Here is a 14,719-nt window from a genome sequence, read left to right as displayed (position 1 = left end):
ACATTTGTGGGTGGGTGGGCTGACTTGGGGGATCAGCCATTTCCTACCCTGACCCTATAGGCCCCTTTCTCAGACTTCGGGGTTCCAGGAGATGTCGCGGTGCTGTCCCTTTAAAAGGTCCCCTCCTTCCCCGCAGCTGTCCCCACGGGTGGGCCTGCCTGGGACTCCTCAGAGCTGGATTCCAGGGAGGAGTCTTGGGAGGGAACCAAACCTTGGCCAGAGTCCAGAGAGGACATCGGCAAGGAAACATGGCGGGCTGGGGGTGGGAGCCACGGCGGTGTCCTGGAGGAGCCCCAGGAGGGTCTTCGGTCTCGAACCCTCCTCCCTGGGTCACCGTCATCCCTGTGGCTCTCCCTTGGACTCTCTGGTTGTCCCCTTCGGGTCCCTGGAGGAAGGGTCTCTCCAGCCTGGGCCTCTGCAGCTCGGCCTCCGAGGGCCAGATCTGCACTTGTTCCCTCTCAAGGTGCCCCTTTTGCCCGGCGTCTGGCCGCAGACGTCCAGAGAGAAGTCTAGGTGAGCCTTGGCATCCATGGCACCCGACAGAGTTGAGGCCAGGTCATGAAGGAGGAGCGCCGGCGAGGGAAGCTTCACGGAGGCTGATTTAGGCCTGATGGAAGGAAAAACTTCCTCATGGGCCACAGTGGAACTATGGCAAGGATGCCACTGCCACTGCCGAAGCGAGCTCCCTCTCCCTGGAGCTCCCTCTCCCAGGAGCTCCCTCTCCCAGGAGCTCCCTCTCCCTGGAGCTCCCTCTCCCTCTCCCTGGAACTCCCTCTCCCAGGAGCTCCCTCTCCCAGGAGCTCCCTCTCCTTGGAGCTCCCTCTCCCAGGAGCTCCCTCTCCCAGGAGCTCCCTCTCCCAGGAGCTCCCTCTCCCTCTCCCTGGAACTCCCTCTCCCTGGAGCTCCCTCTCCCAGGAGCTCCCTCTCCCAGGAGCTCCCTCTCCCTGGAACTCCCTCTCCCTGGAGCTCCCTCTCCCTGGAACTCCCTCTCCCAGGAGCTCCCTCTCCTTGGAGCTCCCTCTCCCTTGCAGCTCTCCAGGCAAAGGCAGATGGCTGGGTGGAGGGGCTGCTTATTCAAGAAATGCTTCTTTCCTTTTTCTTCCCTTTTCTCCTTATTTAACCAGCGTTCATGTCCCCCCTCCAGCCTCCTCCTGCCTCTCAAAGAAAAAGGAAAAACCAAGGCCTGGTCCCAGAGAGGCCCAGCCGGCCAGCACACATGCCCCCCGGAGCCGTGCGGAGGACCCCTGTCTCGGGGGGCTTCTCCTGTTTCGACTCAGACACATTGGCCAGTCGGTCCATCAGTGGAGCATTTATTAGGCGCCTACTGTGTGCTGGCGGCTCTGCTGAGGGCCAAATGGCTGTTGGATGTAGGATCTGAAGTTAGAATTAAACCATGAAGACCTGGGTTCGAATCCCACCCTGAGTCTTTGGGCTTGGCTTTCCTCAGCTATAAAATGGGGATGATCACGATACAACTGCTCAGGGTCGAAGCTTTGCAGACTTCAGAGCGCTATTTATTATCATCATCATTATTATTATCATCATTAAGTATTATAATTATTAATAATCATTACACAGAGGATGGGGGCACACAACATAGTGGAATGAATGGTCTTGGAGGTCATGACAAACTGGAGATTCGGGGACCGGAGGAGAAGCCCTGCCTGCAGCCGGCAGGCGTGCCTCAGTTTCCTCCCGTGCCAAGTGGCACTGTTTTTAGGGCAGCTACACTAAATGGACCAGCTCCAAAGGGGGGGCAGTCACGCTCGTGCCAGGGTGGGCAGGAGGCCCACAGAGGGCAGATGGGGGCTCCTGGCCCCCCTTGCTTATCCGGCCGGGGGCTGGGCGTAGCCTCCCCCAGGTCGGCCGGGCTGGTTCTGCGAGTCTCTCCCTGGGTCCTGGTCTTCCCAGGCCTCCTCGGCCTCCTCCCCTGGGCTCCCCCGGGGCCCGGCTCTCTGCTCGCAGAGGGTGTGAATGGAGTTTTAGCAGCACTTGGAGATCTTGGTGGCTGCTCCCCGGGCACGCGGCCAGCTGGAGGGAGCTCCTTGGGTTGCAACCGACAGGCCGGGCTCCAGGGTTTTGGCTGGAATTCCCTTGGCCTCTTCCCTCCCCTCGGCGAGCCATCCGCTCTTGCTTCCAGAGAGGTCAGTGGCCCCGTTTGAATTTTCCTCAGGTTTTATTTTTGGAAGGAGCCATGTGCTGGGGAGCCTGGCTATTTCGGTGGCTCGCCCCCGGAGGAGGTGTGAGAGTGGGGGGCCCTGGGGAGGGGCCTGGAATCCTGGCTGGCCTGACCTTGCCTCGGCTCCCTGAGCTCTGAGGAACGTGGGGGACAAGACCCCACTCTAGCTTCATCTCCCACCCCCTCTCTGGTCCCTCTAGGCTAGACCCCTTCAGCCCTGGCTCAGCTAGAGATCGATCAGCTGGCATAAAGGAGCCAAGACATGGATTGGGAGGTTCTGGGGGACGATCTTGGAACTGGGGCCTCATACTCACCCCCAAAATCAAGACTGTCCCCCCAACACCAGGCAGGGCATTTAGAGGGGCATCGTGGATAGGTGCCGGGTCTGGAGCTCAGCCTCAGAGGCTTCGTGGCTACGCGACCCGTCACCTCTCTGGGCCTCAGTTTCCTCGGCTGTAAAAGGGTCAGAGTGGGTGGCCAGCTCTGAAACCATCACTGGGGGAGCAGCCCCCCGAAAACAAGTTTTAGAGGCTCAAGTGTCACTTGCTTCCTCCTTCTCCTGGTGGAAAATGGCCCTCCTCCTTTCCTGGTTTCCCCCCCAAAATAAACCCCATCTGCTCATGGGGTCACCCTGTCCCAGAAGCCACTCCCTTCTCCAGCCGGGCTGCAGAGGGTCCCTGGGGGGCAGCTGCCCCCCCATCCCTGCCTTCCCTGGAGCCTGGAAGGAGCGTGTGTGGGGAGGCCCAGGTGCCCAGACCAAAAGCAGACCCCAGGCCGGGGGGACTCGGGGCTGAGCTTGACATCACAGAGCGGAGAAGCCGGCGAGCCCCTCCAGCTGGGGCCCTTCCAGCTGCTCCAGATGTCTCAGGAATGTGCTGAGCGCAGAGCTCTACCTCCATCATCTTCCCTTCTCCCCCCGTCCCTCACACGCTCTCTCCTTCCCCTCCCCGCCCCCCTCGACTTCTTTTCTCTTTCATCTCTTTTTGGCCAATCTCCACACTTCTCCCTTCCCGGGGCAGCCCCCACCCAGCCCCTAAAAGGGCAGAAAAAAGCCCAAACTGGCCCAATTCTGCCAGGGACACCCCATGGGGAGCAGCCCTGGGACACGGCATTGTCTGAGGGGGATGTGTGCGAGTTCAAACGTGATCATCCTAATGGGGAACTTATTTCCAGCCCCGGGAAGGCATGGAGGGCAGAGAAGGGCCCCTTCTCCTTTCCAAAGCCAAGGAGCCCAGACTGAGCCAGGGGCCAGCGGGGGCCGGCCTGGCCTGGATGGATGGAGGCTAAGAGTAGGTCCAGGGAAGACTTGCCCATCCTCTGGGTGTCCAGAGCCGCTGCAGGGCTTCACAAGAGGAAGGTCATTGGCTCAGACAGAAAGTTTGAGTCCTGGGACCCGGGCGGCAGCGGGAAGGGAGCCTTCTGGGCTCAAAGTTCTGCTTTTCTCAGAGTTCCTGGTACTCAGAAATCATGACCTCAAGCCATAAGGCCATCTCTGCCGGTTCCATCAGCGGACAGGACAGGACGGAGAGGCAGGAGCCATTCGAGGAAGGGAAGTTGGGTCTCGAGCACAGAGGAGAGGCCTGGCTCAGCTCTCCCCCGGGGGTCACTCTGGTCTGGTCTTGGGGCCCCGCTTTCTGCCCCCACCTCCAAATCCTCCCAGAACCTTACAGGAGGGAGTGGCCCTCCCAGGGAGGAGCAGCAGTTGGCGTTCCTCTGCAGCCCTGGCTGGCTCTCAGAGCCTCGGCTGGCTCTGATCTGGAGTGATGGGACGAGCGGTGGGGACACTGTGCTCTTGGCCCAGAAGGCAGATTTAAGCTTGGGGTAGATGAGGAGAGAGAGAGAGAGAAAGAGAGAGAGAAAGACAGAGAGAGAGAGAGAGAGAGAGAGAGAGAGAGAGAGAGAGAGAGAGAGAGAGAGAGAGAGGGGACCTGGGGTCAGATGGAGACTTGCATCCTTCTTTCTTCTCCAAATGTGCCTGGCAGGGTCACATCAAGGGCCTGAGCTCAGGGGCTCTTCGCCAGAAGGCAGAGGCCATCTCTAAGGACCCTTCTGACCCTCAGTCTACGGTCCTCTGACTACCCCTCCCCGAAAGGGCTGACTAGGGATCGTAGTGTAATATTATTATATAATATAGATGATACATAAATGTAACATGTTAGATCAGTTAGTGCTGGAAGGAATATTAGAAGTCGTCTAGTTCCACACACACACACACACACACTCATTTACAGATGAGGAAACTGAGGCTTAGAAAAATCAGATAACTCCATCAAGCCACGATGCCCAGGTCTCTGGCCTCTTTCTCTCTGAGGACTCAGTTTGGGGCTGTCAATGCAGCAGATGGGGTTCGAGGGAGAAACTGTGTTGTTTTAGCTCATGTGGATCAGATAGAAACCCCCCCACCCCACCCCAATAAGCAGAGACCCTGAGGCTGGAGATCAAGGCTGGGATAGAGGAGGTGAGGTTTTCTCTAAAGGGCTGCTCCAGACTCTGCATGGTGCCTTAGTCTTCCTGTGCAGAAATAAGGCAAAGCAACCTTCCCATTCCTAGAGGGGAGCAGCTCACCCCAATACTTTCCAAGTGAAATAAAAAAATCAGACTCGTAAAATAGAGAATTTAGAGCTAAGGAATCTTGAGCTCTGGTCTAGCCCAGTTCCCTTATTTTATGGGAAACTGATGTCCAGAGAGGCAAGTGATTCACCCACGGTCACCTAGGAGACTTCTGGGGTGTCTGGGTCTAGAGGCTGGGAGATCCCTTTCCTTCCAGTTGAGTCTATCCATGGGGAGCTGATATCAGGGCCTGAGGCTCCCTAAGGCCCCCTCATCTGTTATTTCAACTCAGCAAATATTGCTGAGCAGCCCAGAATCCTGACCTAGAGAAGAACAGCTGGCTACAGGATGGTGTCATTTCTAGGACGTAGACTCGTAGGGCTGTCAGGGAACTTAGAGAACATCTGGTCCAACCTCTTCATTTTACAGATGAGGATATCGAGGTCCAGAGTGGGAAGGTGACTCGCTTCGGTTTAAACAGGTAAACGACAGCAGCCTTTCACCCCAAAGTCACTCCTTTTGTCTCATTCCCCCTAAGACTTAGGGTGGAATCCCTTCTCAGACACTTCCTAACTGTGTAACCTCTGGGAAGTGACTCCAGTTCTTCTCTGAAATGGGGCTAACAATCCCATTACTACCTGCCCCACAGGGTTGTCTCAGAAATAAACTTTGCAAGCTTTAAAGTACTGTGTAAATGTGCTTTCATGTAAATGTGAGCTGCGGTTAGTATTGATTTTAGAGGACATGGTGTCTCTCCAAGGCTGGCATCTGGCCGGCCTCGCTCTTCACCGGAGGGCAGAATTTGTTTTGTTTTGGGGAGGGGACTGCCTGCTTAGATCCTTCTTTGCAGGCCCCAAATGGCGGCCTTGCAGAAAAAGGCATCCCTAAAGCAGGAAAGCTCGGTGTCCTGGGCCTCCTGGGCAGGGACACTGAATCTGGCCTTGGAACCAGGGCAATTGGCTGGATGGAAGCAGAGGCCAAGAGAATGCCCCTTTGACACATTCCATCTGAAGGCCGTCGCTTGCGGCCACCTCCACCTGCCTCCTCGACTCTCTCCTTTCCCCACCTTACCCCGCTGTACCCCAGCTCAGGCCCTGACCTACCTATACACAACCCGCCCCCAGGGGTCCCCCACCTCCTCTCTGGATGCGTCCTGCCCCAGCAGCAGGGCCCAAACCCAATTCCGGCCAACCTTCCTCCCGTGTCTGCTCTGCTCCTCCCCCTCGTGCCCCTCTGCAGTAGATTCAGAAAGAGGAGCATTCTCAGAAGGGGAAGCTGGGGAGAGAAGAAAGGGCACCAGCGGGAGAGAGGAGCCAGGCAAGATCAAAGGCGCTGCTTTCCAGGCAAGGAGGGACAGATGTGGATGAAAGAGACCCTGCCTGTGTGTGTCTGTGTGTCTGTGTGGGGGAGCACCCTGATGAATACATTCCAGATCACAGGACCACGAGATGGTCCCATTCAGAGCTGAACAGATCCTAAGAGAAAGGCTCACCCTCTCCCAGAGCCCAAGACGTGAAGTGACTTAGCCAGGGCCACACAGGCAGTTGGTAGCCGAGTCAAGATTTGAACCTAGATCCTCTAATTTCCACTATAACACTGTCTGCTATGAGGGCTCCCCTGGCTGGACTAATGCAGACTGAACTGGCTTTGTACATGGAGCTCAGGTAAGACCAGAGTCAGGGAAGTCCCAGCCTCCCAGGAGTCTTGACTCCCAGCCAAGGCAGATCAATAACTTGGAGGTAAGAGATCATCGCCGAGGGTTCCCCCTCTCTGAGAGCCCACACACGGGCATCCTCAACCAGCAGAAGAATAGGGGTAGGGCTGCAGGAGACCCTCCCCAGCTAATCCCACCCCCTCCATTTAGAGATAAAGGAATGGAGGGCTCCAGAGGTGAAATGGTTTGTCTTGGGGTACAGTTAGCGTGTGGTAAAGCCAGTGTTCAAACAAGGTCCTCTGATTCCCTACCACTGTACCCCATGATCTTGAGAACCCACAGTCTGGGTGCCCTGCTACTGACTGGTGGCGGGTCAAGTCCAGGAAGAGAGCAAGATTGGGAAAGAAGAGAGATTTCCCCTGGGGCTTCCTCCGGCTTTTTAGGGCATTGGCACCTCGAATCACATAGGGGCTCTCCGCCTGGCCAGCCTCCACTGCTGAAGTACGGACATTCCAGGTGGAGACTGGAAGGCCAGGGTATCACTTGGAGATGGGAATACAAAGAGAAATCTGTTCTCAATCAGGCAGAGAAGGAAGACACACGGATCTCGGTTAAGAGCCCCAGTCGGTCCTGGGTAACCAAAGGGTCCTTCTGATAGCAGTGGGACCAGGCAGTGTCTCTGCTGGGCTCCCTCCCATGCGGTAGCCCCAACGTGACTTGGACACTGAAAGCCAAGACCTTACACTGTATCTAGAGGGAGGTCAATGCTCCTCAGAAGGCCCCGGACCATCCCCAGAGGTCTTGGTCCCTAGCCTCCAACCTCTTCCCCACTAATGGTTCCCAGACTGAAGCAGGGAGGTCCATGGGGACAGCGCCTCAGAAAGTCCCAGAGAAGGGGAGGAGCTGGGCGCTGCAAGCAATCAAGACTGTGCCCAGGGGCTCAGTGGTTAGAGCTCAGTGCCAATGGCGGTCAATCACGGTTTCCAAACTCTACAGAAGTCAGCTGCTTTTGTTCCCCAGCCCCAAATCCAAATCCAAATCAGTCAGTAATTCTGTATTATAGGAACAGTGATGGAGAGCTAGAAGGCACCTCAGGGGCCTCCCTTTAGATGTAAGGAAACCGAGGTCCAGCTAGATAAGCTGTGTCTTACCCAAGGTCATGTCATGAGCATATGGCAGGGTCAGCGTTCCAACTTAAATCTGGTGACTCTCCCAAGACTCAGGACCACCAAGGCTCATTGCTTTTCACGCTTTCCCACACATAGTTAAGGATACAGAGTGCCCCCAAAGTGTAGTGCCTGAGGCAGAAGCTAACACTGAAAAAGGACCTGAGACTTTGGGAACACCCTGCTTTTCTCAGCAATCTCCCTGATTGACTCCCGGATGAGACTGCATGTTCCTAGCGGGCAGGGACTGCCTCTCGTCGGTCTCTGTGTCCCCCTGCACCTCAGCACAATGCTTTACTCATATTAGGTGTCCGCTAAATATTTACTGAATGAGGGAATGGACAAGTTTGAATGACCCTCGTGTCCTCTCTTGGTCCCAAGGGAGATCTGGTCTTAAGAGCAAGAGAGCAAGCGAGTGTGGCTCAGGTCATTTCCACCTCCACCACTGAGAGCAGCTCAGAGCTGAATGGCACCATTCCACAGGAAGGGATGGCCCATCTGGAAAGTGGGCCATTGCATGGCTCCAAAATCTGGGAGCAGAGCGTGGCCTGTGGGCTCCTCTTCTTTCCCTAAGAGTCTGAGTATTTCTCTAGAATAGTTATGCCACCCCATTTATCCAGGGACCTGGAGAAGTACCAGTCAAAGCCAAGAACAGTACCCTGACCCCCAAATCCGAAATCCTGGGGTGGGGGTTTTCCTCGACTCAAGATGGAGGGGGGAACCACAGATTTTGGAATCAATTATATGACTTCTAGGACCTCCAGACTAAAGGCTTCAGCTAGAGTCTCAGATTTCCTCAGCCAGGTACCTCCCCTTTGCCTTGGGGTGAAGGGCTATACATTTAATAGGAGGACCCCAAACCCCACTGATGCCTCAAATCTGCTAAACTTCCCATTGGCAATTTGGTGGCTGGGTGTGAAGGTGGTGATGGCAGTGAGGGTGGGGGTTCTCCTTGGCTCCTTTTAATTTTCCCAGAAGGCACAGGCAGGGACTGAAGGAGACTGGACCAGACTCATCCCTCTCTCGCTTTCCCTGGGCTCAACCCTGGATACCTCTGACCCTCACATCCCCCACCTCCCCCATCTGTTAGGAAGTTAATGAGTTTACTGTGTAAACATCCTCACTGGCAGCTTCCTGCTGCTCCCCTCTAAGACAACAGCTTTCACTTCAGTCCACACTGAAACAGCAGCCTCAGCTCTCCCCTACCCCACCCTCCCATTCTTCCAGTTGGGGATCTTCCCGGATCCTCAAGGGCCATTTCCTGGGGCAAAAGGCTCCTTTCAGCATCTGGGGGAGTCCCAGGTCTGCTCAACTCTTGCTTCCCTTAATCAGACACCCCAAACAGGGAAGGGCAGAGAGACCCAAAGACCTAGTTTCTATCACATTAGCAATACTAGTCTCTTCTCTCTTGGGTCCTTCCCTATTCCTATTCAGGGGCACTTGAGTCCTCTCCTGGAATCTTCCAATGGCTTGTGGAAAACAGTAGGGGATGGAGAAAAAGGTTGATTTCCAGGGGCTTTAATCACAGGGCTTTGGGGGAGGAGAGAGAGGACCTGCCACGATTCCTCTGTAAAGGATACCGAGCAGCCTCTATTTTCCTTCTTTCTTTTTTTCCTGACCCTTATTTTCAAAAGAACCAATCAGCATCCTGCTCTCCAGTTTCCCGATTTCAACATAAGCTCTTACAGTCTTTCTCTATCCTTTCACTTAGAGGAAATTCTTTCCCCCTTTCCTTCAAGTGCATCTGGTGTAGTAGAAGGGACTGGGTGGGGGGCCCAGGTTTGAATCTCATCCCTTGGTGTTTATTCCCTGTGTCATCTTGGGCAAGACAATTCATCTCCTTGAGTCTCAGTTTCCTTCCTCATCTGTGAAATGCAAGGCCTGAGATCCCTTCTAGATCAATCAGTCTCTGGGGAGAAGAGGAGAGACTTCTCAGTTAAGTACAGAGAATCAACAGAATCCCTAGATGCCATGGAACCATTTTATAGACAGGAAAATTGAGGAGTGGAAAGGAGAAGTCATAATAAAAGCTACCACCTCTGGAGGGTCAGTATGATGTGGTGGGTTGGGAAGAGGCTTTGAAGTTACAAAGACTTGAGTTCAAGAACTACCTCTAACACATAAACATACCCACCCTGGACAAGTTACCTAATCTCCCAGTGTCCTAGGCAGCTCTCCAAGACCCTACATTGCCAAGAAGAGGCGATCTGCACCAGCGGAGGGAGTTCCCCATCCAATGAAATCACAGGTCTATTTAAGGTCTGAAAGTGTTTTATTTGTGTCACCTGGTTTTATCTCGTATGGTTCCTGTCAATCTGATGTCCTCCTCACTCTACCAAGGTTTCTTTTCCATCCCTTAGATGCCATTCCCTGCTGTGGCCCCCAGTCCCTAACCTCCCAGGCTTCTCCCAACAACCCATACCCAGACCTGACTTTGGGCTGTCCCAGAATGAAGGCTCCTTACCAGCTGGCACTTCCCCTTTGATGGAGTCCCAGCCTGGAACCCACTACCTGACCTGGTGCTCCTTTTCAGTGGGACTGGCCTGGGATCTCCTAAGCAACTGGGCTGGGGTGAAGGCTGGAGAGGAGGGCTGGAAGGGTCTTTATTCAAAGAAAGGAATGATGCTGGGGCTGAGCCAAGAACCTATCCCTGATAAGGAGAAGGTTGGTCCACCCAAAGAGCAGCAGCAAGGTGAATCCTCCCCCAAGCCCTTTCCTCCTTCATCTCCAGGTTGCCCTGGGAAGCTGGGATCAAAGCTGGTTACCCCTAAGGGGAACAGTCATAGACCTCACAGACTAGGAGCGATGGAAGAAGCCAGCGAACCCAGGCATGTCCCTGAGAATTTAGGGGTGGAAGGGAGAGGAATGGAGGCAACTTGCACTTTCCAGGTTATCAAAGGAAGCAGCAGTAGCTCCAGCCCCTGGAAACTCTTTTTTTTTTTAATGTTTTTTTTTTTTTTTAAATTTTTAAACCCTTAACTTCTGTGTATTGGCTCCTAGGTGGAAGAGTGCTAAGGGTGGGCAATGGGGGTCAAGTGACTTGCCCAGGGTCACACAGCTGGGAAGTGTCTGAGGCCGGATTTGAACCCAGGACCTCCTGTCTCTAGGCCTGACTCTCCATCCACTGAGCTACCCAGCTGCCCCCCACCCCCAACCTGGAAATGCTTGCCTAATGGTGAGCCCATCTGGGAGAGACTGTCCCACCTTTCCATTTGAAGACAGCATGAAAGAGGGATGCCAAATGGCTGGACATTTGAGTGTCCCAAAGATAAACTGAGACACTTGCTAGCTACATGCTCCCTGCAAGTCACCTGGCTACTTAATACCTTCACCACCAAGGCCAATCATCTCTCTGAGGCTCAGTTTCCTCATCTATCAAGTGGGGACAATCACAGCACATAGCACACAGGGTAGTTGTTAGGATTTACTGGGATAGCAGATGCTATATAAATGCTAGTTGCTATCTGTTATTATTCTGGATCCATCACCAGCCAGAGAGGCCATCCATCCCCCTCGTGTCTCTCCAAGTTGTTTTAGGCATCATTTGATTTATAGTGTGGAGCTAGACTGCCTCCTCCTTTTTCTCATGGACAGAAGATCCTATCATCGACTTATAACTGAAAGGGGGCTTAGAAAGAGTCTGATTTGATCCCCCCCCCCCATCAATTTGCAGATGGGGAAACTGAGGCATAGAGAAACAAAGTGTCTAGCCTGGGATCATACAGGTGGTAACAATTAAGAATAAAACTCGGATCCTCTGACTTAAAAGTCTCTTCTTTGCCACAGATTTCCTCTTGGAATTCATTCATTCATTCATTCATTCATTCCCCTGGATTAGCTGAGGACTACTCTGAGTGCTAAAGTGTGTAAGGGGAGATCCCCGCCCCCAAGGAGCTTACTATCCGGGGAGGCATTTACAATCCGCAATTATTACCCTATTAGCAACTTCCCCAGTGCAGAGGGGGTGCAGGGCTAGGGCATTGGCTCCTCTGTTTTCTCTGGAAAAGTTCTGGAGCCTAATGGTTGGTTTGGCACCTAGTAGGGCTCTGAGAAAGGCTGGCATGGAGGACCCCGGGGGAACTTGGCCCCTGGACACATTAACCTGCGGGGATCCTGTTTGGATCTCTTTCCAAGCCACATGGGACCCAGGAGTTTCCACGGGGCAAGTCCCTTCAAAGCCAAAGATGGTCTCCCGTGACTGAGCCCACGCCCTGCCCCCATCCCCCTCCATTCACCAGCAGGGCCTTAGGGCTGAGTCTGCAGGAGAGAGGACACATTTCCTTGTGGGGTAGGGGGGTGGGAATGAGAGCCTTCTCTGCCCACCGCTGTCCTTCTCTTCCAGGTCCCTGAGCTCGGTGCTGGGGAGTCCCTCCTCCTATCATGACCTGGGCTGGGGGTGGGGTGGGTGGGTGGGAAGTCGGAATGCAGGTCTGGCATCGGGCCAGGCTGTGCTCCCGAAGGACTCCAGGCAGGAAGAGATAAAGATATAGATATAATTATATATAGACTATAGAATATAGAGAGGGGAGAGGGGAGAGGGGAGAGGGAGGGAGGAAGGGAGGAAGAGGAGGGAGACAGAGACAGCCCTTCTGCCCACCCCTCCCTCTCGTGGAAGCTCCAGCGTGGAGTCCCCGGAGCTGGGTAGAAAGGCCACTTCGGACGGCGCTAGAGCTGAAGCGGGGTAAAGCTACGTCTTAACCGCTCCGAGTCCAGGTCCCAGGCCAGCTGGCCTTGGAGAGAAACCAGGTTCCGAGGGGGAGAGAAGTACAACTCCCCTTCCAGGGCGTCCCCTTGTTTCCGCTGCCAGCCTCCATCTCCCCTGAGACGGGCAGCCGAAGGAAGGGCTGGAGTGGGTGCCCTGACCCCGAGGGCAGGCCCGGGCTGGGGTGCCGTTTTCCTCCAGCTCCAGTCCCCTTCCTTAGGCCACCTCATTCTTCCACTCCGGCTCTAAACGCTACTCCCACCCCTCGTGCCCCTCCCTCCCCGGGGCTGGCCCCCGCACAGGTCGCAGCTGCTGTACCCCGAGGGGCGCCAGACGGCGCCAGGGGGTTAGCGCTGGGTCCTCTGCCTGCGTGTGTGTGTGTGTGTGTGTGTGTGTGTGTGTCCGCGCGTGTGCGTGCGCGCAGCAGCCGGAGAGAGTGGCCGCGGGGCGCAGACCCCTGGCCTTCCTTACCGCATTGCTCAGGAAATCGGCCTCGTTGAGATCGCCCAGGTCCAGGAAGCTGGAGCCCGGGAAGAGCCTGTCTGCTGGGAAGGGCTCTAACACGGCGTCCATGGCGTCGGGCTTCGGGGGCCCCGGGGAGGTGCCGCGGGAGGAGCACCCCTTTCCTGGCCGGCTCGGTCAGAGCCACCCCGCTTGCGTGGAGGCCGGCAGCTGTCTCGGGCAAGCCCCCCGCAGCCCCGGGGTCTCGTCGGGCTGGTGCAGCCGGAATGTGGGCTCAGGGCGAGGGAGCCGGGACCCTCAGGGCATCGGCCAGCCGGTTGCAGGGCTGCGGGGCTCCGGGCGCACGGTGGGCATCTCTCCTCCGCCGGGGCCAAAGCTCTAGTCCATGAGGAGCAGCGGGGCTCCCGCCCCTCCCAGGGGCTGGGCGGGAGCCGGCAGCCGGCAGCAGCGGGGCCTCGGGCTCAGTGCTGCAGGCGCCCTCGCTCCTCCGCTCCCTCCGCACTCTCCTGTCACTTTCCCCGTCTCCAAAGCAGGGAAACCCAAGCTCCGCCAGCCTGGCTCGGGCGCCACGCCCCCTCGTCAATATTCAGGAGCCGCCTCGGGAGTAAGGAGGTTCGGGGTGTGCCTCACCCCCCAGACCCGCCCTTTAAAGGGGCAGCCACGTCGTCCAGGCGCAGCCCTTTCTTGCCTCCTCTCTGCGCGCAGGAAGAGCGCTTGCCCGGGACCAGGGACGTGGTTACTGACCTGGGGCTCCGTATCCTAAACTAATTCTGGTACTCGGACGGAAATCGTCCTAGGATAGGGCTCCGGCTGAGGAGTCCTCAGCAGGTGGACCCAGATCCCAGCCTCCCTCCCCTGGCAATAACTGGCAAGGGCCAGGCATTTCCGTTCTAGCTGTCTTATGGCTACAGCTGTAGAAAGGAACCGAGAGTTAGAAAATTCCGGGTCATCGTTCCTTCACCTACCGGGATCTAGAACCCTGGCGGCGCCTTGCACATAGTAGGCGCTCAGTTCTGTTCAACTGAACAAAATCTCTTCACTGGCGCTACTTTCGCCAGCCCTAGATCTAGCTCATGGGATCAAAGGTTTAGACCTGGAAAAAGACCCCAGAGAGAGCCAGTCACTCAGGAGGAAACTGAGAGAAGGGAAATGATCTGCCCAAAAGGCAGGTCCTCTGACTGGGGGGTACGTAGGGGTAGCGGAAGCAGTTAGGTAGCTCAGTAGATAGAGCTCTGGACTTCAGACACTTACTGGCTGTATGACCGTGGACAAGTCACTTAACCTCTGTTGGCTTCAAGCCAATGGAGAAGGAAATGACCAGCCACTCCAGTATCTTTGTCAAGAAAACCCCATGGCCAGAGCATGGTCCACGGATCATGAAAAGTTGGACGTCAACGGCTGAAGTTTCCTGAAAAGAGATTGAAGTCAATTTGATTCATCATTTACCGAATGTCCATTGTGTTCAAGGTTCTCTGCCAGGCAGTGGAGAAATCCATTGTGTTCTAGTTGTGTGACAGGGAATTCTGGGACTCCCAAGGCTCTCTCCGGGCTCTTGTGGCTTTAGTCCTATGACTTAATGAGAGGCAGTACGGACTTGGGATTCATTCTGGAAGACTACGGTTCAGTTTGGATGTCAAAAGTCTGTAGCCTTGGGCAAAGCTCTCTGAAGCTCCCTTTCTCCTTTCTCATCTGGAGGCAGAGGATCATGGCAGCATCATGGTGTAATGGGTAGAACCCTGGCCTTGGAATCAGGAAGATAGGGGTTCAAAACCAACCTCAGACACTTACTAGAGACCCTTAATGTCTCTGGGTCTTAGTTTCCTTCCATGAATAGTGAGGGGTCCAATAGCCTCCTTTGGGTCCCTGAAGTGCCTAGGAACAGGAACTGCCTCCCAGAGTTGTCCTGAATATCAAAAGATCTTTGTAATCTTCCGGGAGGGCCCGACCTTCCCCAGGTGTGCAGAAGGGGACATTGAAAATCGCCTCATCTGTTTTACAAACCAAGG

At 55.3% G+C, this 14,719-nt stretch overlaps 1 protein-coding gene across 1 annotated transcript in view; it reads right to left on the bottom strand.

The window, feature by feature from the left end:
• The window catches only part of CREB3L1 (cAMP responsive element binding protein 3 like 1), a 55,608-nt gene extending 42,784 nt beyond the window's left edge, over positions 1-12,824 (bottom strand). The window contains exon 1 of the mRNA XM_044681861.1: positions 12,723-12,824. Within this exon, the coding sequence (XP_044537796.1) occupies positions 12,723-12,824 (102 nt within the window). The remainder of the gene's footprint in view (positions 1-12,722) is intronic.
• Positions 12,825-14,719: the final 1,895 nt, after the last annotated feature.

The sequence above is a fragment of the Gracilinanus agilis genome, chromosome 6 (genome assembly GCF_016433145.1).
Source record: "Gracilinanus agilis isolate LMUSP501 chromosome 6, AgileGrace, whole genome shotgun sequence".
In the NCBI taxonomy this organism is placed as follows: Eukaryota; Metazoa; Chordata; class Mammalia; order Didelphimorphia; family Didelphidae; genus Gracilinanus; species Gracilinanus agilis.
This window is presented reverse-complemented; position numbering and strand designations above follow the sequence as displayed.